Source organism: Somniosus microcephalus, chromosome 4 (genome assembly GCF_052327205.1).
Source record: "Somniosus microcephalus isolate GS21.2 chromosome 4, FLI_Smic_1.0, whole genome shotgun sequence".
NCBI lineage: Eukaryota > Metazoa > Chordata > Chondrichthyes > Squaliformes > Somniosidae > Somniosus > Somniosus microcephalus.
The window spans coordinates 89,805,987-89,833,145 of record NC_140990.1 but is presented as its reverse complement, the minus strand read 5'-3'; the positions used below and the strand labels follow the sequence as shown (position 1 = coordinate 89,833,145).

At 52.4% G+C, this 27,159-nt stretch overlaps 1 protein-coding gene and 1 pseudogene across 1 annotated transcript; one reads left to right on the top strand and one right to left on the bottom strand.

Annotated features, from left to right (window-relative positions):
• Positions 1–15,295: 15,295 nt before the first annotated feature.
• Positions 15,296–16,642, bottom strand: LOC147119497 (uncharacterized; annotated as a pseudogene).
• A 4,565-nt stretch (positions 16,643–21,207) lies between these two features.
• On the top strand, positions 21,208–23,614 carry LOC147119496 (uncharacterized). The gene is made up of 2 exons (XM_085985070.1): positions 21,208–21,639; positions 22,149–23,614. Exon 2 carries the CDS (start codon positions 22,159–22,161, stop codon positions 23,320–23,322), a length of 1,164 nt encoding a protein of 387 aa, XP_085841196.1. The 5' UTR covers positions 21,208–21,639; positions 22,149–22,158; the 3' UTR covers positions 23,323–23,614.
• The last annotated feature ends 3,545 nt before the right edge of the window (positions 23,615–27,159 follow it).

The following is a 27,159-nucleotide window of genomic DNA, read 5'->3' as shown; positions in this document are numbered from 1 at the left end:
ATGCTGTTTTGACCCTTTGTATTCAATGTTGTATTGGTGTGCCCCTAGAAAAAGGGACCACCTCTGTAGTCTTTGTGCCGTCATAATGGGGACACCTTTCTTAGGGTTGAATATGGAGATGAGGGGTTGATGATCAGTCAGCAAGGTAAATTTTGTCCGTGTAGGTAATGGTTGAATTTCTTCACTCCCCATACCAGGCTGAGTGCTTCCCTGTCTATCTGGGAATAGTTACGCTCAGCTGAGTTCAATGAGCGTGACGCAAAAGCTATCGGCCGTTCCGAGCCATCAGGGAATCTATGGGACAATACCGCTCCTATGCCGTAAGGGGATGCATCGCACGCCAGTCTGATTGGTAGTGATGGGTTGTAATGAGCAAAACTTTCTCGGATGTGATTAAGTCTTTACATTTATGGAAGGCACGTTTACAGTCTTCGTTCCATTTCCAAATCACTCCTGTGTGTAGAAGATCATTAAGAGGGTGTAGAATAGTTGATAAGTTCGGTAAAAATTTATGATAGTAATTTATTAATCCCAGGAATGACCTCAATTGTGAAACATTTTCAGGTGCTGGGGCTTTTATAACTGCTTCAATTTTTTCAGGTGACTTATGCAACCCTTCCTTATTAATTATGTGGCCACAATATGATATCTGATTTTGGAAAAATTCGCACTTGGGGCGATTTGCTCGTAGGCCTCGTTCTTTCAGCCTAGTGAGCACCTGCTCCAAATTGGCAAGGTGCTCGTTGTCGTTTTCTCCTGTTATAAGGATGTCGTCCAGGTAAACACTGAGTCCCCGGAATCCCTTGCAGGACTTGCTCCATAGCTCTTTGCCAGATAGCTGGAGCTGATGCTACTCCAAAAACCAGTCGATTGTACTGGTACAGGCCTTTGTGTGTGTTTATTGTGAGATACTTTTTAGAGGTCTCCTCAACCTCCATCTGTAGATATGCCTGTGCCAAGTCAATTTTTGTGAAAAGTTTTCCTCCGGATAGTGAGGCGAAAATATCTTCTATCCTCGGAAGAGGATACTGTACCGTGTGAAGGACCGGGTTTTACAGTCACCTTAAAGTCCCCACAGATGCGAATTTTTCTCTGTTCCTCAGAGTTATTTTTCAATGCTTTTTTCATGACTGGAACGATGGGTGTTGCCCATTCGCTCCAATCTATTTTGGATAATACGCCTGCCTTTTCCAAATTCTCCAGCTCTGCCTCGACTGCCGGACGTATTGCGTATGGCACCGGTCTTGCCTTAAAAAATTTTGGAATTGCTGCATCTTCCACTTTTATTGAGGCGGTGATGCCTTTCAAGGTACCTAGTTTCTCTTGAAACACTTCTTTGGCGTTGGCCAAGATGTCTTTTAAATCGTTCAGGTATGATGTCATCATTGTTTTTTTCCTTACTGGTCACCGTCAGTGCCTGAATGGAGTGCCAGTCTAAACGTATCTTCCTTATCCATTCACGTCCCAACAACGGTGGACCACCATCTTGTAGAATGTATAAATACAACTTTTGTATTTCTTTGCCGTTGTATACCACAGGCACCTTTATTTTTCCTTTGGGGTATACTTTCTGCCCCATATATGTTTTTTAAGATAATGGATGTGTCTTTTAGAGGTATATGCGAAAATAGCCTCTCGTAATCTCGTCGATTTATTACGGTTAGAGCTGATCCTGTATCTAGCTCCATTTTAACTGGGGACCCTGCTATTATGAGGGTAACCCAAATGGTCTGGTAATCTTCATTGGCAATTACATTATGTAATTTGAGAGAGCTTAGTCTCTTGTTCCCGGAGTCGCTATCGCTCTTCTGGTCTTTGGAGCTACTGTCCGTCATCATTTGTACCTTTCTGTGCTTTTCCTTATTGATTCTTTTCCCGTTAGTGGATTTTTTATTTTCAGATCGGCATACACGTGGAATGTGTCCCATCTTTCCGCATCGCCTGCATGCTTTTTCTTTGAACCAGCAATCCCTCTGGTCATGGTTGGATCTGCCGCAGCGATAACATCTCTCGAAACCCCGTGTCATTTCATGGGTGCCGAAGTCCTGTGGCCTTTGCTGTATCTTTGCCGCTCCTATTGCACTGAAAGCCTTGTCCAGTGTTAAATCTTTTCCAGAAGATACCTTTTTTTGTGTTTCTACACTTAGAGGATCGCAGATGAATTTGTCTTGCAGAGAATCTGCCAGTCCTGCCTCGAATTGGCAGTGTAGGGTATCAACAATCTCCTCAAAATTCTTGTCCATCGGTTCGGCTGGAGTGATTAAGTTGCGTAACAGCTTGTATGTTTCTGCGCCCATTAGATCCAGAAGCACTGAAGCTTTTTTTTCATCTTCTATTCCATTTGCGGTGCAAAACACCTCCACTCTTTCTACATATGTGGTCCAATCCTCTATCTTGTTATCAAAAACATCAATATTGCCAAAGTTAGGCTCTGTTTCGTTATCAAAAGCATCAATATTGCCAGACTTAGGCATTTCAAAAAAAAATGGCGCTTCCCGCGCTTTTTTTTTTCTCTCTGTAGCAACGATATGGCACTTCCTGCGCTTTCCCGCCGCTGCTACCGATAACAACGCTGTTTTACTGTGGTTTCCGTTTATTCACTGTTGGAGACTCGTTCCCGACGGAGGTCTAAACGCTGACCTGCTTGCCGCGCCGGCCGTCTCCCGAGTGCACCCTCCCAGTCCGTTATTGCTTGCCTCCGATTTCGCTGCCTGTCTCAGCTGTAGAGCCCGCCGCTGGAGCCCCAGCCTGACGCCCAGGAAGGATTAGCGCAGTACCTGCCACCAGCTTGGCCAGCTGGTGAAACCACAGTTTCTATTACTTCCTTGAGTCTTCTGGACGCTGGAGGAATCGATGTCCTTGAGGTGCTGCCGAATTGCAGGTAAGTCCGTTTCCACTTCGTCGCCACTGTAGTGTCCGTGTGTAGATAAAGACACTGAAGACAGGAGTTGGTTCATAGGTATTTACTAAGCAAGTCTGGGGGGGGTTCTAAAGGATATACACAATACACAGGCTTATATAGCCCAAGTGGCAATTACCGGCATTACGCACACCTGGGGCTCTTAAAGGCACATACACCACAGGTCTCCATCTATTTTGTTCTGCCCTGCAGCTGCCCGTCAACCTGCTCGACTACTACCCTCCTCCTCGGCGGCAACTTGCATTCATCGGGCACTTCTCTCGACCGGGGGCCGGGATGGGCAGCAAGGACAGAGTACAGCGGGCAAGGACACTGAAGGCACAATTGGAAGAGATAGATTGTTAGGCAGGGGAGGGAGGGAGAGAGAGGGGTAGACAAGGGGAGGGAGAGAGAGAGGGGGAGGGAGGGAGAGACAGGGGGAGGGAGAGAGAGGGAGGGAGAGGAGAGGCGGAGGGAGGGAGAGAGAGGAAAGGAGGGAGAGACAGGGGGAGGGAGGGAGAGAGGGGAGGGAGGGAGAGAGGGGGAGGGAGGGAAAGAGTGAGGGGGTGGGAGAGGGAGGGAGGGAAGGAGTGCGGGGAGGGAGGGAGAAAGTGAAGGGGAGGGAGTGAGAGAGAGGGGGGGAGGGAGGGAGTGAAGGGGAGGGAGTGAGAGGGAGGGGGAGAGAGGGAGAGAGTGAAGGGGAGGGAGTGAGAGAGAGGTGGAGGGAGAGGGAGGGAGGGAGGGTGAGGAAGGGAGGGGGGAGTCAGAGACTCCTGACCAGACTCAGGCACGGCAAGCTGTTCACCAGGCGAGACATACCCAAAACTGTAAAACCTGGAGTGTATGGCTACTGGCGATCCCCATTAACAAAAAACGAAGTTAAAGAACCACCTCCTGGGTGCTTAGGAAGAGTTCTTCAATCCCAACAGTTTTATGAACCGTTTTATAAACATGGCAGAGGGTTCTTCAGTTCCCTTGGCAATGCCGGGTACTTCAGCTAGTATATATATATATATGTCTCTCTTTATCTCTGTATCTCAATCTCTGTATCTCTCTATCTCTGTTTCTCTGTCTTACTCTATATCTCTCTTGCTAACTATTTTTCAATGTATTTATTCACGGAAGTGGGCATGGCTGGCAAGGCCAGCATTCATTGCCCATCCCTCGTTGCCCTTGAGAAGGTGGCGGTGAGCTGCCGTCTTGAATCGCTGCAGTCCGTGTGATGGAGGTACTCCCACAGTGCTGTTAGAGAGCGAGTTCAGGATTTTGACCCAGCGATGATGAAGGAACGGCGATATATTTTCAAGTCAGGATTATATGTGACTTGGAAGGGAACTTGGAGGTGATGGTGTTCCCATGCGCCTGCTGCCCTTGTCCTGCTAGGTGGTAGAGGTCACAGGTTTGTGAGGTGCTGTTGAAGAAGCCTTGGCGAGTTGCTGCAGTGCATCTTGTAGATGGTACACACTGCAGCCACGGTACGCCGGTGGTGGAGGGAGTGAATGTTTAAGGTGATGGATGGCATTCCAATCAAGCTTTGTCCTGGATAGTGGTGATCTTGAGTATTGTTGGAGCTGTGCTCATCCAGGCAAGTGGAGAGTATTCCATCACGCTCCTGACTTGTGCCTTGTAGATGGTGGAAAGGCTTTGGGGAGTCAGCAGGTGAGACACACGCCACAGAATACCTAGCCTCAGAATTTATGTGGCTGGTCCAGTTAAGTCTCTGGTCAATGGTGACCCCCAGGATGTTGATGGTGTGGGATTCAATGATGGTTTGCCATTGACTGTCAAAGGGCGCTGGGGTTGGACTGAGATAGTCATACCTAGCACTTGTGTGGCATGAATGTTACTTGCCACTTATCAGCCCAAGCCTGAATATTGTCCAGGTCTTGCTGCATGCGGGCATGGACTGCTTCATTATCTGAGGAGTTGCGAATGGAACTGAACACTGTGCAGTTATCACCGAACAGCCCCATTTCTGACCTTATGATGGAGGGAAGGTCATTGATGAAGCAGCTGAAGATGGTTGGACACTGCCCTGAGGAACTCCTGCAGTGACGAAGGTGTCTGATGATTCTGTGAGTATGACTAAGTCAGGCTGTTGCTTGACTAGTCTGTGGGACAGCTCTCCCAATTTTGCCACAAGTCCCCAGATATTATTCAGGAGGACTTTGCAGGGTCAACCGAGTTGGCTTTGTCATGTCTGAAGATGGCATGGGGTCGATTCTGGGTCATTTGTCCGGTTTTATTATTCTTGTACTTTTTTGTAGCGGTTTGATACAACCGAGTAGCTTGCTAGGCCGTTTCAGAGGGCAGTTAAGAGTCAACAATATTGCTGCGGGTCTGGAGTCACATACCGGCCAGACCGGGTAAGGGTGGCAGATTTCCTTCCCTAAAAGGACATTAGTGAACCAGTTGGGTTTTTACGACAATCTGGTAGTTTAATGGTCACCATTACTGATACTGGCTTTTTATTCCAGATTTATTTAATTAACTGAATTCAAATTCACAGACTACCATGGTTGGATTTGAACTCACGTCTCTGAATCATTAGTCCAGGCCTCAGGATTACTAGTCCAGTAACATAACCACTATGCTATTGTACCCCTGTTGGGGATCTCTCTCTCGCTGCCTCTCTGTATCTTTCTGAGTTTCTGTCTCTCTTTCTATCTCTCTTGGTTTCTCTTTCTTGCTATCTGACACTTTGTGTCTCTCTATCATTCCCTCAATCTTTCTCCCTTTGTCTCTGTCTCCATGGGGGCGATTTTGCCAATGGGGGCGATTTTGCCAATGGGGGCACGTTAGAGGCGGGACTGCTGCTAGTAGGGTTTTACTCCCGCCTCCATCGACTTGTGGCCAACCCATGCTATTTTTCCTTGATTGACCTTGTTAAGCCCGCCCAGTGGGCTTAGCAGGCCAATTAAGGGGAAGCCGGTTACAGAGAACGTCAGCGTATGATGTTTCATCTGTCATGTCATTGTTTGACAGCTTTGAGAAGCTGACATTCTCAGTTGTTTGGTGAGTTCTTGTACTCAAGGCACACCAAAACATACATAGACAGAGACATGGACAGGGAAACAGACAGGGACAGAGACATATGGACAGGGACACTGAGATAGGACAGAAACAGAGGCAGAGACAGACACGCAGGGTCACAGAGACAGGGACAAAGACAGGAACAGAGACAGAGACAGCAACAGAGAAGGAGAAAGGTATAGAGAAACAGAAGTACAAGGATACGGATAGAAAGTGAGAGACAGGCAAAAGACAGAAACAGAGAAAGAAAAATAGGGGTGGCGATTTTGCCAGCCCTGGGGAGGCGGGTTTGTTGGCAGGACTACCGGGAAAATGGCAGAATCTGGGGGCGGGTACCCATCCCGCCTCTGTGCCATCTTCCCAGGAGGCTGGTACCCGACCCGCGCCGGGTCCCGTCTCCTGGAGGCGGGAAGGGGATTACAGCCACTTAACTGCCTGTTGTCCCCATTTTTCCAGCAGAGGTGCGGGCTTCCCGACGTCGGGAAACCCTGCCAGGGTCAGCGAGGCGAGCAGAGGGTCTGCGGGGGTCAGAGGGGTCCCAAAGTGCACTGAAGTGAACCGGAAATTCTCATCCAGACTAACAAAGTCATTCCAATAAATAGGGTGGGCGGTGTACACAACGCAGAAAGTCACTGATGAGCGAACTGCGAATCAAACAGCAACTGGGAGAGCAGCTCGGGCCCACGTGTCCGAGCCCACCCCCCGAGCCCGGGTGTCAACTAGATGTTCACATTAAAACCAGAGGAGTTGGATGGAGTGGCGGGCGAGCACCTGGTCTTTGATCGAATGGGTGCTAACTGTGAACGAAGGTTCACGAGATTGATTCCTGGGATGGCGGGACTGTCATATGGGAAGAGATTCTGTATTATCTGGAATTCAGAAGAATGAGAGGGGAATCTCATTGAAGCATACAAAATTATTACAGGGCTTGATAGGGTGGATGCTGGGAGAATGTTTCCCTTGGCTGGGGAGTCGAGAACCAGGGACCACAGCCTCAGGATAAAGGGTAGGCCATTCAGGACTGAGATGAGGAGAAATTTCTTCACAGAGGATGATGAATCTTTGGAATTCTCTATCCCAGGGGGCTGTGAAGTCTCAGTCATTGGGTATATTCAAAACAGAAGTCAATAGATTTCTGACTAGTAAGGGCATCAAGGGATATGGCGATAGGGCCGGTGAATGGAGTTGAGGCAGACGATCAGCCATGATCTCATTGAAGGGCGGAGCAGGCTCGAAGGGCCGAATGGCCTACTCCTGCTCCTATTTCTTATGTTCTTAACTCCATGCAGCAGTACGGACAGAGGCACCCGGAGGGATGGGGGCACCCGGAGGGACAGAGGGGGACAGAAGTACAGACATCCAAACTGAGATGATATACATTGAACAAATGGAAGAGCTACAGGCTATGGGGCTTGTGAGGCTTTTAGGATCCTCACTATCCTTCAGCTCGATGCAGGTTCTGGACCAGGAAATATAGAGATGTCTGATTAATAACTTTTATTAATAAACACACTAATACACGCCATTACAGTCAGGGTCCATGAGATCGACTACACATATACTCGGAGACAAAGAACTCAGCAAGGCCGGTGAGCTGCTCCTCTCTCTCCACTCACAGTAGGCCCGGGTCATAGTGAACATCAAGGCTGGTGAGCTGCTCCTCTCTCCTCTCACAGTAGGCCCGGGTCACAGTGAACACCAAGGCCGGTGAGCTGCTCCTCTCTCTCCACTCACAGTAGGCCCGGGTCACAGTGAACATCAAGGCCGGTGAGCTGCTCCTCTCTCTCCACTCACAGTAGGCCCGGGTCATAGTGAACATCAAGGCCGGTGAGCTCCTCTCTCTCCACTCACAGTAGGCCCGGGTCACAGTGAACATCAAGGCCGGTGAGCTGCTCCTCTCTCCACTCACAGTAGGCCCGGGTCACAGTGAACACCAAGGCCGGTGAGCTGTTCCTCTCTCTCCTCTCACAGTAGGCCCGGGTCACAGTGAACATCAAGGCCGGTGAGCCGCTCCTCTCTCTCCCACTCACAGTAGGCCCGGGTCACAGTGAACACCAAGGCCGGTGAGCTGCTCCTCTCTCTCCTCTCACAGTAGGCCCGGGTCACAGTGAACATCAAGGCCGGTGAGCTGCTCCTCTCTCCTCTCACAGTAGGCCCAGGTCACAGTGAACATCAAGGCCGGTGAGCTGCTCCTCTCTCCTCTCACAGTAGGCCCGGGTCACAGTGAACATCAAGGCCGCTGAGCCGCTCCTCTGCTCTCCTCTCACAGTAGGCCCGGGTCACAGTGAACATCAAGGCTGGTGAGCTGCTCCTCTCTCTCCTCTCACAGTAGGCCCGGGTCACAGTGAACATCAAGGCCGGTGAGCTGCTCCTCTCTCTCTGCTCACAGTAGGCCCGGGTCACAGTGAACATCAAGGCCGGTGAGCTGCTCCTCTCTCTCCTCTCACAGTAGGCCCAGGTCACAGTGAACATCAAGGCTGGTGAGCTGCTCCTCTCTCTCCTCTCACAGTAGGCCCGGGTCACAGTGAACATCAAGGCCGGTGAGCCGCTCCTCTCTCTGCTCACAGTAGGCCCGGGTCACAGTGAACATCAAGGCCGGTGAGCCGCTCCTCTCTCTGCTCACAGTAGGCCCGGGTCACAGTGAACATCAAGGCCGGTGAGCTGCTCCTCTCTCTGCTCACAGTAGTCCCGGGTCACAGTGAGCATCAAGGCTGGTGAGCCACTCCTCTCTCTGCTCACAGTAGTCCCGGGTCACAGTGAACATCAAGGCCGGTGAGCTGCTCCTCTCTCTCCCACTCACAGTAGGCCCGGGTCACAGTGAACATCAAGGCCGGTGAGCTGCTCCTCTCTCTCCTCTCACAGTAGGCCCGGGTCACCATGAACATCAAGGCCGGTGAGCTGCTCCTCTCTCTCCTCTCACAGTAGGCCCGGGTCACCATGAACATCAAGCCCGGTGAGCCGCTCCTCTCTCTCCTCTCACAGTAGTCCCGGGTCACAGTGAACATCAAGGCCGGTGAGCCACTCCTCTCTCTGCTCACAGTAGTCCCGGGTCACAGTGAACATCAAGGCCAGTGAGCTGCTCCTCTCTCTCCTCTCACAGTAGGCCCGGGTCACAGTGAACATCAAGGCCGGTGAGCTGCTCCTCTCTCTCCACTCACAGTAGGCCCGGGTCACAGTGAGCATCAAGGCCGGTGAGCCGCTCCTCTCTCTGCTCACAGTAGGCCCGGGTCACAGTGAACATCAAGGCCGGTGAGCCGCTCCTCTCTCTGCTCACAGTAGGCCCGGGTCACAGTGAACATCAAGGCCGGTGAGCCGCTCCTCTCTCTCCTCTCACAGTAGGCCCGGGTCACAGTGAACATCAAGGCCAGTGAGCTGCTCCTCTCTCTCCTCTCACAGTAGGCCCGGGTCACAGTGAACATCAAGGCTGGTGAGCTGCTCCTCTCTCTCCTCTCACAGTAGGCCCGGGTCACAGTGAACATCAAGGCCGGTGAGCCGCTCCTCTCTCTCCTCTCACAGTAGGCCCGGGTCACAGTGAACATCAAGGCCGGTGAGCTGCTCCTCTCTCTCCACTCACAGTAGGCCCGGGTCACAGTGAACATCAAGGCCGGTGAGCCGCTCCTCTCTCTCCTCTCACAGTAGGCCCGGGTCACAGTGAACATCAAGGCCGGTGAGCTGCTCCTCTCTCCACTCAGTAGTCCCAGGTCACAGTGAACATCAAGGCCGGTGAGCCGCTCCTCTCTCTCCCACTCACAGTAGTCCCGGGTCACAGTGAGCATTAATGTGCCTCAATAATTCCGAGACTCGATGTTAGCGAAACAAAACAAGGCTTTTATTAACTTAGAAAGTAACACGTAAGAGAGAGAGGTATCTTCCTTCTGGAGACTGAGGCCAGACTGAGCTAGCTTACAAAAGGGGCCAGGTATGGGCGGAGCCCTACACACACAGCACATTCCAGCACATTCCAATAAACAATACAATGAGGACTGGGGGAAGGGAAATGACACTGAAACCGACCACAGTCACAGGCAGTGATGAATGGAATATTTCATCACATTCACCCCTTCTATAGATTTAGTCTGTTCGGGGGTTTGATAGTCCTCTGCGACCGACGTGGCTGTTGTGGTGCCGCGGGTGTCGGCTGGGTGTCCCCGGTAGTCTCCTGGGTCTCTGCCGGGGGTGCCGCCAGGGTTGTTGAAGGGGTAGTTGGTGGGGGTGCCGTTGGTCGATGTTCTTCCGGGGGTGATGAAGGAGTAGTGGGTGGGTAAGAGTTGCTGTGATCGTTGTTGCTGCTATTGCCGCGGCTGGGGCGACGTCTTTTATGGACACGGTGTCCTCCCTTCCGTCGGCGTGCCGGACATATGCGTATTGGGGGTTGGCGTGGAGTAGGTGTACTGGCTCCACGAGAGGGTCCATCTTGTGGCCCCTCACATGCCTTCGCACGAGTACCGGACCTGGGGTGGAGAGCCATGACGGCATGGATACGCCGGAGGTGGATTTCCGGGGAAAGACAAACATTCGTTCATGAGGCGTGGCATTAGTGGCCGTACACAATAGCGACCGTATCGAATGGAGCACATCCGAGAGGACTTCCTGCCAGCGGGAGATAGGGAGGCCCTTGGTCCTTAGAGCTAGAGTGACTGCTTTCCATACTGTCCCGTTCTCTCGCTCCACTTGGCCGTTACCCCGGGGGTTGTAGCTGGTGGTACGGCTCGTGGTGATCCCCTTGGACAGCATGTACTGGCGTAGCTCTTCACTCATGAAGGACGCCCCCCTATCCGTACGGATGTAGCTCGGCATACCGAACAGGCAGAACAGGCTGTTGAGGCATTTAATGACCGTGGCGCTGGTCATGTCTGGGCAGGGGAAGGCGAATGGGAACCGGGAGTATTCGTCCACAATGTTCAGGAAGTAAACATTGCGGTCGACGGACGGGAGGGGGCCCTTGAAATCTAAGCTGAGCCGCTCAAAGGGCCGTGTAGCTTTAAGTGGGCTCTATCTGGGCGGTAGAACCGAGGCTTGCACTCAGCGCAAGTGCGGCAGTTCCTGGTCAGAGACCGAACTTCCTCAATCGAGTAGGGTAAGTTACGGGACTTTATGAAGTGGAACAGCCGCGTGACCCCTGGGTGGCAGAGGTCGTTGTGGAGGGTCTGTAGCCGATCCCCAGTGGCGCTGGCACACATCCCTCGTGAGAGGGCGTCAGGGGATTCGTTAAGGGCCCCTGGCCGGTAAATGATGTCGTACTCGAAGGTGGAGAGCTCGATCCGCCACCTAAGAATCTTATCATTTTTAATCTTCCCCCTCTGTTTATTATTGAACATAAACGCTACCGACCGCTGGTCGGTAAGCAGGGTGAAGCGTTTGCCGGCTAGGTAGTGGCGCCAGTGGCGCACTGCCTCCACGATGGCTTGGGCCTCCTTTTCCACGGAGGAGTGTCTGATCTCGGGCCCTTGGAGGGTCCTCGAGAAGAAAGCTACGGGCCGCCCCGCCTGGTTGAGGGTGGCCGCCAAGGCGAAGTCAGACGCATCACTTTCCACTTGAAATGGAGTGTTCTCGTCCACTGCCTGTAGCGTGGCCCGCTCAATATCCTGCTTAATGCTTTTGAAGGCGGCGTGGGCCTCAGCAGAGAGCGGAAAAGAGGATGCTTTCAAGAGGGGGCGGGCTTTGTCGGAGTAGTTGGGGACCCATTGGGAATAATAAGAAAATAACCCCAGGCACCTTTTCAGGGCTTTGGGAGTGTTGGGCAGGGGCAGCTCCCGTAGGGGGCGCAATCGGTCGGGGTCTGGTCCGATTTCCCCATTCTCCACCACGCTGCCTAGTATGCAGAGGCGCGTGGTGTTGAAAACGCACTTGTCCTCGTTGTAGGTGAGGTTGAGTTTTTGTGCGGTTTCCAGGAACCTCTCGAGGTTCGAGTCGTGATCCTGCTGATTGTGGCCGCAGATGGTGACGTTGTCGAGGTAGGGGAAGGTTGCCTGCAAGTGGTGGTCATCGACCATGCGGTCCATCTCCCTCTGAAAAACCGAGACCCCATTCGTCACCCCAAAGGGGACTCTGAGGAATTGGTAGAGGCGTCCGTTCGCCTCGAAGGTGGTGTACGGGCGGTCCTCTGGTCTGATAGGGAGCTGGTGGTACGCTGACTTGAGGTCGATGGTAGAGAACACCCGGTATTGAGCGATTTGGTTCACCATTTCTGATATGCGGGGTAGCGGGTAGGCGTCTAGTTGGGTGTACCTGTTGATCGTTTGACTATAGTCGATCACCATCCGTTTCTTCTCGCTACCCCTTACCACTACCACTTGGGCGCGCCACGGGCTGTTGCTGCGTTCAATAATGCGCTCTTTCAGGAGCCTGTCTACCTCGGTCGTGATAAACCGCCTGTCCTCCCAGCTGTACCTCCTGCTTTTGGTCGCTATTGGCCGGCAGTTAGGGGTAAGGTTCGCGAATAGCGAAGGCGGCTTTACCTTCAGGGTAGCCAGACCACACACTGTGAGGGGCGGCTGGGACCCACCGTACTTGAGCGTGATGCTTTGGTGGTTGCACTGGAAATCCAGGCCCAAGATCACGCTCGCACACAGGTTCTTCATGATTAATACTTTAAAATTATCGTATACAGTTCCGTTAACGCCCAATTGTACCGTGCAGTAACCCAGAATGGTCGATGTCTGGGTTTTATCAGCCATAGAGATGGTACCCTGAGCAGGGACCGCCTTTAGGGAGAGTTGCTGTGCCAGTTCAGGGTGGATAAAACTCTCCGTGCTTCCACTGTCAATTAAACATTTAACCCGGCACCCGTTTACCTCGATGTCCACCATTGATTTGGATAGCGGGTGCGGCCTGGTCTGGTCCACTGTGACCGATGCCACTGTAGGGCCCTGATCGATACAAGATGGCGTCCACGCTGTCTGCTCATAAGATGGTGGACCCCACGAGGTCGGGCAAGACGGCGTCCAAGATGGCCGCTCCCACGGTGCACACGCGGCGGTGGCGGGTTTTCCGGCGGTTGGTTTTCCGGCGGGGTTCCCTCTGCACACCTTCCCGAAGTGCCCCTTCTTACCGCACTTAAAGCAGGTGGTGCCTTTCGCCGGGCACAGGTTTCTGGTGTGTTTTGGCTGCCCGCAGAAGTAGCAGTTGGGTCCCTGACGCGTCGCGGCTGTCGTCGGGCTTCTGGGGGGAGAGCGGGGCCCCGCCGGTGTCGGGCTGCCGGGCGGGGAAGATGCCTTCCAAGATGGCGGCGCCCTCGGTGCACACGTGGTGGCGTGGACGGCGCGGGCTGAAGAGTAGGCGTCCGAGTTTCTCTGGGCCACATCCAGGGATCGCGCGGTGTCCGCAGCCTGTTTCAGGTCCAACCCCGTTTTTTCCAGCAGTCTTTGCCGGATGTAAGTGGAGCTGAGGCCTGTGATAAAGGCATCGCGAACAAGCTCGTCAGTGTACACTGCGGCTTTTACATCTCGGCACTTGCAGTCTTTGCCAAGCATTTTCAGGGTGCTTAGGAACTCCTCCACCGATTCCCCAGGTCGCTGTGCGCGAGTGGCGAGCAGATGCCTAGCATACACCTCATTCGTAGGCTGCTGGTAATGCGCCTTTAAGATGTCGCAGGCGGCCAGGTACGTATCGGCGTCTTGGATGAGGGGGTAAACCCGGTGGCTTACCCAATTCCGCAGAATTCCGAGTCTCATCCTCGCAGCGTCCGTAGCGTCTTTGACGGCTGCGGAATTGTCCAGGAAGAATTCCATACACTCAAACCAGTGTCCGAAGCGTGCTGATGCGTCCGGAGCATGTTGATCCAAATCCAAACGTTCGGGTTTCAGGAGTTGATCCATAGTGTTGAAAAATAAGTTAATAAAATTGATGTGCCTCAATAATTCCGAGACTCGATGTTAGCGAAACAAAACAAGGCTTTTATTAACTTAGAAAGTAACACGTAAGAGAGAGAGGTATCTTCCTTCTGGAGACTGAGGCCAGACTGAGCTAGCTTACAAAAGGGGCCAGGTATGGACGGAGCCCTACACACACAGCACATTCCAATAAACAATACAATGAGGACTGGGGGAAGGGAAATGACACTGAAACCGACCACAGTCACAGGCAGTGATGAATGGAATATTTCATCACAAACATCAAGGCCGGTGAGCCGCTCCTCTCTCCACTCACAGTAGTCCCGGGTCATAGTGAACATCAAGGCTGGTGAGCTGCTCCTCTCTCCACTCAGTAGTCCCAGGTCACAGTGAACATCAAGGCCGGTGAGCCGCTCCTCTCTCTCCACTCACAGTAGTCCCAGGTCACAGTGAACATCAAGGCCGCTGAGCCGCTCCTCCTTCTCCACTCACAGTAGGCCCGGGTCACAGTGAACATCAAGGCCGGTGAGCCGCTCCTCTCTCTCCCACTCACAGTAGGCCCGGGTCACAGTGAACATCAAGGCCGGTGAGCCGCTCCTCCTTCTCCACTCACAGTAGACCCGGGTCACAGTGAACATCAAGGCCGGTGAGCCTCTCCTCTCTCTCCACTCACAGTAGGCCCGGGTCACAGTGAACATCAAGGCCGGTGAGCCGCTCCTCTCTCCACTCACAGTAGGCCCGGGTCACAGTGAACATCAAGGCCGGTGAGCCGCTCCTCTCTCTCCTCTCACAGTAGGCACGGGTCACCGTGAACATCAAGGCCGGTGAGCCGCTCCTCTCTCTCCTCTCACAGTGGGACCGGGTCACAGTGAACATCAAGGCCGGTGAGCCGCTCCTCTCTCCCACTCACAGTAGGCCCGGGTCACAGTAAACATCAAGGCCGGTGAACTGCTCCTCTCTCTGCTCATAGTAGGCCTGGGTCAGGTTTTGCACCGTTCCTAAAGTACAACAGTGTGACCTGTACTTTTAGGGTTAACTGTGGGTCCAGTACTCTCGTAAATTCTGTATAATGCTGTTGATAGGTAAGCTGGTTTAGCGGAGAGGCGAACTGCTGGTCTGCCGGGGAGGCGAGCTGCTGGTCTGGCGGGGAGGTGAGCTGCTGGTCTGCCGGGGAGGCGAGCTGCTGGTCTGCCGGGGAGGCGAGCTGCTATCATTTGTTGGGCTTGCCCATTAATGTCTATCAGTTTGTTTATTACACTCACACACAGGAGTGTTCATTGCCTGCTTCTCTAACCTTCAAACCCTCATCTCTTCCAATGTCCTTTACAAACGGAACAGATTCTCTGGCCACATTCCCCAGCAGTCCTCCAGACACCCTGGTGACATTAAATTCCATCTTCACACTCACCTCTGCTGGCAGCAGCTGTGTGTCTGTCTGGAGTGTGTTTTGACCTAACTTAACCCCTAGTTATTCTAGCTTAATATTGATATAATTCTATATAATGTCAACCAGCATAATCTATTTAATAATCTAGATGCAGCTATCCTTACAAGAACTTTTAAAAGATCCATTATCAGAGTGGACAAGTTGGTGTTTCAGCCGGCTGGATGACCGAGTGAATCCCTTCCCACACACGGAGCAGGTGAACGGCCTCTCCCCAGTGTGAACTCGCTGGTGTGTCAGCAGGTTGGACGAATTAGTGAATCCTTTCCCACACTCGGTGCAGGTGAACGGCCTCTCCCCAGTGTGAGTGCGTTGGTGTGCAGTGAGGTTGAACGAACGCCTGAATTTTTTCCCACAGTGAGAGCAAGTGAACGGTCTCTCGTCTGTGTGAACTCGTTGGTGTTTAATCAGTTCCTCAGGGCTTTTAAAGCTGTTTCCACAATCGGTGCATTTAAAAGGTCTCTCGTCAGTGTGAACACGCTGGTGTGTCAGTAGGTTGGATGACTGACTGAATCCCTTCCCACACATGGAGCAGGTGAACGGCCTCTCCCCGGTGTGAACTCGCTGGTGTGTCAGCAGGTTGGATAAATAGCCGAATCCCTTGCTACACACAGAGCAGGTGAACGGTTTCTCTCCAGTATGAACATGCTGGTGTTCAATGAGGTGGGATGACTGGGTGAATCTCTTCCCACAATGAAAGCAACCAAACAGTCTCTTGTCAGTGTGAACTAGCTGGTGTTTCTGGAGGTTGGATGACTGACTGAATCCCTTCCCACACTCGGAGCAGGTGAATGGCCTCTCCCCGGTGTGACTCCGCTGATGAATTTGCAGATGGGACGGGTAATTGAATCCCTTCCCACAGTCCCCACATTTCCACGGTTTCTCCGTGGTGTGGGTGTCCTTGTGTCTCTCCAGGTTGGACGATCAGTTGAAGCCTCGTCCACACACAGAACACGTGTACGGTTTCTCCCCGCTGTGAATGGTGTGATGTTTTTTCAGGCTGTGTAACTGGTTAAAGCTCTTTCCACAGTCAGTGCACTGGAACACTCTCACTCGGGTGTGTGTGTCTCGGTGCTTTTCCAGTCACGCTGATGTCTGAAATATTTTCCCACGGACAGAACAGACAAACATTTCTCCTTCCACATTCAAAGGCCAATGATATTCAGGTCCTGATGAATCGAGTGTCTCCGTCAGATCTTGTTGTGATGTTTGGTTTGAGTTTCCTGTCTGTAAATCCTGCCCTTCTAATACCCTGTAAAAGGAGTTTACAAAAGTCATCACTAAGTACAGGATAGAAATTCAGAACAGACAATTCTAGTTTCTATGGAACATTCTTTCCTCTCTTGTTCCCCGAAAGCTGTTAATAATAACTTCAAGGACCGTATAGGTGCGATAACCAGACGGGCTTGTGGTTCTAGTCTGGTCACAGATGAGCGCTCTTAATAAAGCCTGGAAAAACAATTTGTGTTCTTGAGAGCTTGATTACCCTCAGGCTCCCAATCATTAGGGTCAACCTCAGTGTGTGGAAAGGGATTCCCTGGTGTATCTCACCAGCTGACGCACCAGAGTGTCCACATTGTGATTGCGGTGGTTCGATTCCACTGTTTCTGATGCCTTTAATCACATCCAGGACTGAACCATGTTATTTCATGCAACTGGGGCTTGTGACTATTAAAACCACCAATAACTGGACTGGATTTTAATATTCTGTATCAATAAATCAGCTTTGTTTGAAACACACAGTCTATTGAGTCTTTGTTTCTAAGTTAAGACGGGAGCTAATTGATGACTTGTCACAGATATTCCCCGTTCTCTCAACAGAAGCACATAGGGTTCTGTTACTTACTTTGGGTGAATTTTTGTGCTCATGGAGGTGCTGTATGTCATTGTGGGAAAAGGGGCATTTCAACATTTTCAGCAGCTGGTATCAAACACTCCCAGGGTAGGTACAGCACGGGTTAGATACAGAGTAAAACTCCCTCTACACTGTCCCATCAAACACTCCCAGGGCAGGTACAGCACGGGTTAGATACAGAGTAAAGCTCCCTCTACACTGTCCCATCAAACACTCCCAGGCCAGGTACAGCACGGGTTAGATACAGAGTAAAGCTCCCTCTACACTGTCCCATCAAACACTCCCAGGGCAGGTACAGCACGGGGTAGATACAGAGTAAAACTCCCTCTACACTGTCCCATCAAACACTCCCAGGGCAGGTACAGCACGGGTTTGATACAGAGTAAAACTCCCTCTACACTGTCCCATCAAACACTCCCAGGGCAGGTACAGCACGGGTTAGATGCAGAGTAAAGCTCCCTCTACACTGTCCCATCAAACACTCCCAGGGCAGGTACAGCACGGGTTAGATACAGAGTAAAGCTCCCTCTACACTGTCCCATCAAACACTCCCAGGGCAGGTACAGCACAGGTTAGATACAGAGTAAAGCTCCCTCTACACTGTCCCATCAAACACTCCCAGGGCAGGTACAGCACGGGGTAGATACAGAGTAAAGCTCCCTCTACACTGTCCCATCAAACACTCCCAGGGCAGGTACAGCACGGGGTAGATACAGAGTAAAACTCCCTCTACACTGTCCCATCAAACACTCCCAGGGCAGGTACAGCACAGGTTAGATACAGAGTAAAGCTCCCTCTACACTGTCTCATCAAACACTCCCAGGGCAGGTACAGCAAGGGTTAGATGCAGAGTAAAACTCCCTCTACACTGTCCCATCAAACACTCCCAGGCCAGGTACAGCACGGGTTGGATACAGAGTAAAGCTCCCTCTACACTGTCCCATCAAACACTCCCAGGCCAGGTACAGCACGGGTTAGATACAGAGTAAAGCTCCCTCTACACTGTCCCATCAAACACTCCCAGGGCAGGTACAGCACGGGTTAGATACAGAGTAAAGCTCCCTCTACACTGTCCCATCAAACACTCCCAGGGGAGGTACAGCACAGGTTAGATACAGAGTAAAGCTCCCTCTACACTGTCCCATCAAACACTCCCAGGGCAGGTACAGCACAGGTTAGATACAGAGTGTAATGAAATCTGTTTGTCTTGATCCTGTATTCGTTTTGCACTCATGTATATTACCCTCCCCCACTGTGTATAGTTTCACTTCCTCTTTCCCGACTAACCTGGGAGGTTCCAGGTCTTGGCTCTTGGCTCCGCCCCTGACTTCTCTTACATAAAGATCCCAGGATCTGTATGACTCATTCCTGTGAACCAGTCGGCGTGTTGAGATGTTAGCTCTGATCTTAGTGATTAAAAGCCTACTTGTTTAAGTCTATAACTTCTAGTTTTGTGGTTATTGAAGGCCCATCACAGAGTAAAGCTCCCTCTACACTGTCCCATCAAACACTCCCAGGGCAGGTACACCACGGGTTAGATACAGAGTAAAGCTCCCTCTACACTGTCCCATCAAACACTCCCAGGGCAGGTACAGCACGGGTTAGATACAGAGTAAAGCTCCCTCTACACTGTCCCATCAAACACCCCCAGGGCAGGTACAGCACAGGTTAATTACAGAGTAAAGCTCCCTCTACACTGTCCCATCAAACACTCCCAGGGCAGGCGAATCAGATCAAAGCTCTGCAGTCCTGCCACATCCAGTCGTGAATGGTAGTGGACCACTAAACAACTAACGGGAGGAGGAGGCTCCAAGAAAATCCCCATCCTCAATGATGGTGGAGCCCAGCACGTGAGTGCAAAAGACAAGGCTGACGCGTTTGCAACCAAATTCAGCCAGAAGTGCCGAGTAGATGACCCATATCGGCCTACGCTCGAGGTCCCCACCATCACAGAAGCCAGTCTTCAGCCAATTCGATTCACTCCACGTGATATCAAGAAACGGCTGAGCGCACTGGATACAGCAAAGGCCCCAACAACATCCCGGCTATTGTGCTGAAGACTTGTGTTCCAGAACTAGCCGCGCCTCTAGCCAAGCTGTTCCAGTACAACTACAACACTGGCATCTATCTGACAATGTGGAAAACTGCCCAGGTATGTCCTGTCCACAAAAAGCAGGACAAATCCAACCCGGCCAATTACTGCCCGATCAGTCTACTCTCAATCATCAGCAAAGTGATGGAAGGTGTCATTGACAGTGCTATCAAGTGGCACTTACTCACCAATAACCTGCTCACTGATGCCCAGTTTGGGTTCTGCCAACACCACTTAGCTCCTGACCTCATTACAGCCTTGGTCCAAACATGGACAAAGGAGCTGAATTCCAGAGGTGAGGTGAGAGTGACTGCCTTTGACATCAAGGCAGCATTTGACCGAGTGTGACATCAAGGAGCCCTAGTCGTCGTCGTACGTGTCTTCATACTGTTCCCTTTGGGGAACTGTATGAAGTGGTGGAAGGATTTCTGGCCGCGATTAACGCTCCTTCCGTGACCGTAACCATCTTCGTACCAGCCATTAGGGTGGTTAGTCCTGTGGCGGGAGGGTTTTACGGGCTCCCACAACCCATACGAGGGGGGGGGGGGCCACCCACACCCACGGACGCAAGTATCCCGCTGGATGTCAACCCAGAATTTAGAGCCGGAGCTCCGACTCCACTTGCCGGGACTGTCTGGAGCGGGGTTCGAAACAGGAGCCCTAGTAAAACTGAATGTCAATGGGAATCAGGGGGAAAACGCTCCACTGGCTGGAGTCATACCTAGCACAAAGGAAGATGGTTGTAGTGGTTGAAGGTCAATCATCACAGCCCCAGGACATCACTGCAGGAGTTCCTCGGGGCAGTGTCCTAGGCCCAACCATCTTCAGCTGCTTCATCAATGACCTTCCCTCCAACATAAGGTCAGAAATGGGGATGTTCGCGGATGACTGCACAGCGTTCAGCGCCATTCACAACTCCACAGATAATGAAGCAGTCCATGCCTGCATGCAATAAGATCTGGACGATGTTCAGGCTTGGGCTGATAAGTGGCAGGTAACATTCGCACCACAGAAGTGCCAGGCAATGGCTATCTCCAACAATCGAGAGTCTAACCACCTCCCCTTGACATTCAACGGCATTACCATCGCCGAATCCCCCACTATCAACATCCTGGGGGGTCACCATTAACCAGAAACTTAACTGGACCAGCCACATAAATAATGTGGCTACAAGAGCAGGTCAGAGGCTAGGTATTCTGTGGCGAGTGTCTCACCTCCTGACTCCCCAGAGCCTTTCCACCATCTACAAGGCACAAGTCAGGAGTGTGATGGAATACTCTCCACTTGCCTGGATGAGTGCAGCTCCAACAACACTCAAGAAGCTCGACACCATCCAGGACAAAGCAGCCCGATTGATTGGCACCCCATCCACCACCTTAAACATTCACTCCCTCCACACTGGCGTACCGTGGCTGCAGTGTGTAGCGTCTACAAGATGCGCTGCAGCAACTCGCCAAGGCTTTTTGGGCAGCACCTCCCAAACCCGCGACCTCTTCCACCTAGAAGGACAAGGGCAGCAGGCGCATGGGAACACCACCACCTCCAAGTTCCCCTCCAAGTCACACACCATCCTGACTTAGAAATATATCGCCAATCCTTCATCGTGGCTGGGTCAAAATCCTGGAACTCCCTACCTAACAGCACTGAGGGAGTACATTCACCACACGGACTGCAGCGGTTCAAGAAGGCGGCTCACCACCACCTTCTCAAGGGCAATTAGGGATGGGCAATAAATGCTGGCCTTGCCAGCGACGTCCACATCCCATAAACGAATAAAAAAGAGGTGCTATATAAAAGGTCTTGACAAAGGGTTTTGACCTGAAACGTTGACTCTATTTCTCTCTCCACGGATGTTGCCTGGCCTGCTGAGTTTTTCCAGCATTTTCTGTTGTTCTTAAAAAAAAGGTGCTGCTCTGACCCTGAGTGAAGCTTCCTGAAGCCCCGCCTCCCGGGCCCCCTGATTGGTCGCAGGACTCGCCGCCCTCTCGGTCCTCCAGCCCCGCCCACGCGGCCCCTATTGGTGGAAACCTCCCGTCAATCAGGCGATGAGCATGTCACGTGGCTGCTGGGTAACGGACTCGGCTCGGCCGCCTGGGACTCAGGTGCGGATTTTCCGCCTCGCTTCGAATCACATTCGGATGTTGAGCAAACTTCGCTTACCCGCCGCCCGGAGAGCTTCTGACTGGGAACCGACACCGGCCTCAGCCGAGAATAAGCACCCGCCGCAGGCGCAGTACAGATAGATGGGGGGAGGGTCGGTGTTGTGAGCATGCGCGGTGAGCTCTTGCTCCTGAGCATGCGCAGTGAGAATCTTGCCCTGAGCATGCGCGGTGTGGTCGTGCCAAGAACAACTTGTCTTTCTCTCGCACCTTGAATGCAGCAAAACGTCCGAAGGCGCTTCACAGGAGCGATTATCAAACAAAATTGGACACCGAGCCACATAAGGAGATATTAGGGCGGGTGGCCAAAAGCTTGGTCACAGAGGTAGGTTTTAAGGAGCATCTTAAAGGAGGCGGAGAGGTTTAGGGAGGGAATTCCAGAGCTTCGGGCCCAGGCAGCTGAAGGCACGGACACCAATGGTTGAGTGATTACAATCAGGGATGCTCAAGAGGGCAGAATTAGAGGAGCGCAGATATCTCAGGGGGTTGTGGGGTTGAAGGAGATTACAGAGATAGGGAGGGGCGAGGCCAGCGAGGGATTTGAAAACAAAGATGAGAATTTTGCAATCAAGGCGTTGCTTAACTGGGAGCCAATGTAGGTCAGTGAACACAGGGGTGATGGGCGAACGGGACTTGGTGCGTGTTCGGACACAGGCAGCAGAGTTTTGGATGAGCACAGGTTTACGGAGGCTAGAACTCACCCCCTCATCCCTTAGCGACCCTACCCCTAAACCTGACTGCCTCTTCTTTCTGATGTGCCTAGAGATAGCCTGTTAATTGCTGTTTCAGCCAAAACTAGCCACAGAAACATGCTCTCTCTTACTTGTTTTACAGGGTGTTAGAAATGGAGGATTTGCAGACGGGAAGCTCGGACCTAACATCGTGTCAAAATCCGACGGAGTCGCTCGATTCGCTGGGACCGGCGCAGGCGGGAGGGGGGAGCAGCGAGTGCCGCGGCGGCAGCGGCAAGGGCAAGGCATTCACCTGCCCCGTGTGCGGCCGAGGCTTCACCCAGTCGTCCAACCTGTCGCGGCACAAGCGCAGCCATGACACGGAGCGGCCGTGCCAGTGCGTGGTGTGCGGCAAGGGCTTCCTGTACCCCTCGCAGCTGAAGACCCACATGCTGGGCCACAGCGGGGAGAAGCCCTTTGCCTGCCCCACCTGCGGGAAGGGCTTCGCCCGGGCCTCGGGCCTGGTGACACACCAGTGGGTGCACACCGGCGAACGGCCCTTTGTCTGCTCCGTCTGCGGCCGGGGCTTCACCGACCCGTCCAGCCTCAGTGTCCACCGGCGGGGCCATACCGGCGAGCGGCCCTTCGTCTGCTCGGAGTGCGGGAAGGGCTTTGCCCACTCCTCCTCGCTGCTGGCCCACCAGCGGGTCCACACCGGCGAGCGGCCCTACCCCTGCCCCATCTGCGGCAAGCGCTTCACCCAGTCCTCGGTGCTGGTGGCCCACCGCCGGCTGCACACCCACGAGCGGCCCTACGTCTGCTCGGAGTGCGGCCGGGCCTTCGCCCAGTCCTCCTCGCTGCTGACCCACCAGCGGGTCCACACCGACGAGCGCCCCTTTGCCTGCCCGGGCTGCGGCAAGCGCTTCCGCTGGCTCTGCAACCTGCGCACCCACCGCCGGGTCCACACCGGCGAGCGCCCCTTCGCCTGCCCGCTCTGCCCCAAGCGCTTCGTCGACGCTGGCAACCTGCAGGCCCACCGCCGGGTACACGCCGGCGAGAAGGCCTACGTCTGCTCGCGCTGCGGGAAGGGCTTCGTGCAGCGGGCCGCCCTGCTGGCCCACCACCGGGTGCACACGGCCGAGAAGCCCTACGTCTGCTCGCTCTGCGGCCGGGGCTTCGCCCTCTCCTCCACCCTCGCCATCCACCGGCGGGTCCACACCGGGGAGCGGCCGTTCCTCTGCCCGGTGTGTGGGAAGGGCTTCTCGCAGTCCTCCGCCCGCCTCAAGCACCAGCGGGTCCACGCCGCGGAGGGGGCGGCCCAGGAACCCGTCTCCTGACCCGCGCGCACGCCAGAGTGTCCGCGCCTGACTGCGGTGCTTCAATTCCACTATTTCCCGACCACATCTGGGACCGAACCATGTTAATTGGGGTTGCTGGGTGCTGATGTTAATAAGCTCTTATCAAGACATTTAAGATAGACAGGGTGGGGGATTGGCGGGGTGGGAAGATAACTGTACGAAAGAGATGGCCGAGAGGCGACCTGATAGAGGTCTTTAAAATGATGAAAGGGGTTGGATAGGGTAGACTTTTTGAGAGAAGCTGGTTCCACTGGCGGGGCGGGGGGGGGGGTGGCGGGGAGACTAGATCTAGGGGGTCACTAATAAACCCAATAGGGAATTCAGGAGAAACTTCTTTACCCAGTGAGTGCTGAGAATGTGAACTCGCCACATCAAAGAGGTTTTTTTTTCCTTTTGAAATTTACAGCACAGAATGAGGCCATTTGGCCCATCGTGTCTGTGCCGGCCGAAATCCCACTTTCCAGCTCTTGGTCCGTAGCCCTGTAGCTTACAGCACGTCAAGTGAATATCCAAGTCATTTTTAAATGTGACGAGGGTTTCTGCTTCTATTGCCCTTTCAGGCAGTGCATGCCAGACCCCCCCCCACCATCCTCTGGGTGAGGTGAATAGCATAGATGCATTTAAGGGGAAGCTAGAAAAGTACATGAGGGAGAAAGGAATAGAGGGAGAAAGGAATAAAAGGATACGCTGACAGGGTGAGATGAAGCAGGGATGGGAGGAGGCTCGTGTTGGGCCAAATGGCCTGTTTCTGTGCTGTAAGTTCAATGTAATGTAATAATTGATAAAACTAGTCAAACTCCGAGAGGATAAAACTCACACATCACCTTGACTGAATTCCCCGGGGCTTCCTATGGTCTGATTGTTCTGTTTTCACAGGTGTGATACTTCTGAGCCTTGCAGTGGGTACAGACTGGGGCCAGAAGTTTGCAGGCCGAGAATCATAGAATCTGTCAGCACAGAAGGAGGCCATTCGGCCCGTCGAGCCTGCGCCATTTATCCAATTCCCTTTTGAAAGTTCCCGTCAAATCCGCATGCAACGCCTTTTCGCGGCAATGCATTCCAGATCATCACAACTTGCTGCGTTGTAAAAAGAATTCTCCTCACCTCCCTTCTTTTACCAGTTACCTTCAAGCTCTGGTCCTCTGGTCACCGACCCTCCTGCCACCGGCAGCAGTTTCTCGCTAGTTACTCTGATCAGGACCTGCTCTATTAAGAACGAGGAGGTCCGTTTCAAATCTGGAAGGGGGGGCGCGTTCTTTAAGGAAGGCTGTGAAAAGAACACAGTACGACACCTTGGCAAGGTTGGCATTCCTGGCGCGGGTACGCTGGTGTGCGATGGGGGAGGCCTTGAGGAACTTGGAACTTTCCGTTCCCCCCCCCCCGCGTGCAGACGGTGTGGACCTGATCTCAAAATGGAGACTGATGTAAATAATGCTTCGAAATGGAAGGCGCAGGGAACGCTGCCAATTCCGCGCGCCCACGTTTATGAAGGACCTGTTAACGGTCTTGTGGTGACGCCAGCACGTGAAGCTCTTTTGTCGTGATTTGCAATTTGAGAATATTCCTACTCGTTTTTTTAAAAAAAAATTGTGATTTTTGCCTGTCTGATTGATGTAATGGCATGCGTGTGTAGATTTTTAAATCGTGCAACGCGGAGAGAAATGGTGCGCGGTTTTACCAAGCGGAATTCGGGATGTTGTAACAGAACAAGGACAGCCCCTGGTTTCAATGAAAGAACTGGAAGAAGGGTTAGGGCAGGTTAGGGATAGAGTTAATACCACAACTTGCATTTATACAGCGCCTTTAATGTGGGAAAACATCCTAAGGCGCTTATCAGGAGCGTTATCAAACAAAATGTGACACCGGATTATATCAGGAGATATTAGGGCAGGGTTTGGTCAAAGAGGTAGGTCCGGTGGTCAACATTTTGCCAGACACCAACCAACATGATTAAAATTGGGGTAAGGCCCGCTCGGGCACACAATGTTACAGACACTACACAGCCCAATGAAGTGCTTCTGAAGTGTCGCGGCAGCCAGTTCGCACATAGCAAGGTCCCACGAACAGCAATGTGATAATGACCAGATAAAATGATGTCGGCTGAGAGATAATATTGGGCCCAGGACACCGGGACAAACTCCCCTTGCTCTTCTTGCAGTGGGATATTTTACATCCAACTAAGAGGGCAGCCGGGGCCCCGGTTTAACGCCTCAGCCTGAAAGACAATGCGGCGTTCCCTCAGTACTGGACTGGAGTGTTGGCCCTAGATTGTGCGCTCGAGTCTCCGGAGTGTGGGACCTGAACCCACGACCGTCTGACTCGGAGGCGAGCGTGCTACCAGTGAGCCAAGGCTGACACCTTGGGCAGCACCCCATGGGCTCCCTTAACCTCGTATGCCTTTGTTCTGATACCGATCATCTTGGTGACTATACTGGCTATTAACACTCTTGCCCGCCCGTCGTGTTCTGAGGGAGGTGTGCAATGGTCGAGAGCAGTTATAATTGGTTAACCAGAAGAAATAAGTTAGGGTGGGTGGACCAGGAAACCCTCAGGTTTCTCTTGCCCTCAAGGTGGGGACTGTAATCTTGTGTTGCTTTTGGCCGTGACTTGACTGCTGGGGAGGGGTCGGAGAAGAAAACCAGGACGGAGCTACACAAGGTCCGGCAAGCTCAAAAGTGGATGGACGGGCTTGCTGTGTCGTGGATTGGCTCGAGAGAAAAGAGGTGCTGCCATAATCACGTGATAGTCGAGTGAGACCAGGGGTATGACGGGAATCCCCTGAGGAGCAGCCGGGAATTGGACAAAGGGGAGAGCCAGGCAGTGGAACACTCGTGATCACCTGCTCCCCAAAGGATCGGGGGTCTTAGCCATCTTTTAAACTTACCGCTTGCAACTAATTGTACTTGATCATTAAAATTACTGACTGCCATCATTTTGGGTGCCTTGTCCAATTGATTTACATGGGGTGAGCTCCAATGGGCTCAAGGATCTTAGAATCTTACAGCACAGAAGGAGGCCATTTGGCCTGTCACTCCTGTGCTGGCTCTTTGAAAGAGCTGTCCAATTTAGTCCCACACCCTAGCCTTTTCTCCATAACCCTGATTAGTCCTCTTCAATCTCATGTCTAATTGCCTTTTGAAGGTTCCTATGGAATCTGATTCCACCTCCCTTTCAGGTAGTGCGTTCCAGAGCTCAACAACCCTCTATGTGAAGAAATGTCTCCTCTAGTTCTTTTGCCAATTATTTAAAATCTGATGACCTTTGGTTACCGACCCACTTGCCATAGGAAACGGTTTCTTCTTACTTGCTCTATCAAAACCCCTCATAATTTTGAATACCTCTATTAGGTCTCCCCTCAACATAAGAAATAGGAGCAGGAGTAGGCCAATTGAGTCTGTTCCACAACCTCTGCTCTAAGGAGAACAATCTCAGCTCCAATAGAAACATAGAAGATAGGAGCAGGAGTAGGCCATTCGGCCCCTTGAGCCTGCTCCGCCATTTAATGAGATCATGGCTGATCATCCAAACTCAGTACCCTGTCCTTGCCTTCTCCCCATATCCCTTGATCCCTTTAGCCTCAAGAAATATATCCAACTCCTTCTTGAATATATTTAATGAATTGGCCTCAACTGCCTTCTGTGGTAGAGAATTCCACAGGTTCACCACTCTCTGGGTGAAGAAATTCCTCCTCATCTCTGTCCTAAATGGCTTACCCCTTATCCTTAGACTGTGACCCCTGGTTCTGGACTCCCCTGCCATTGGGAACATCCTTTCTGCATCTAGTCTGTCTAGTCCTGTTAGAATTTTATAAGATTC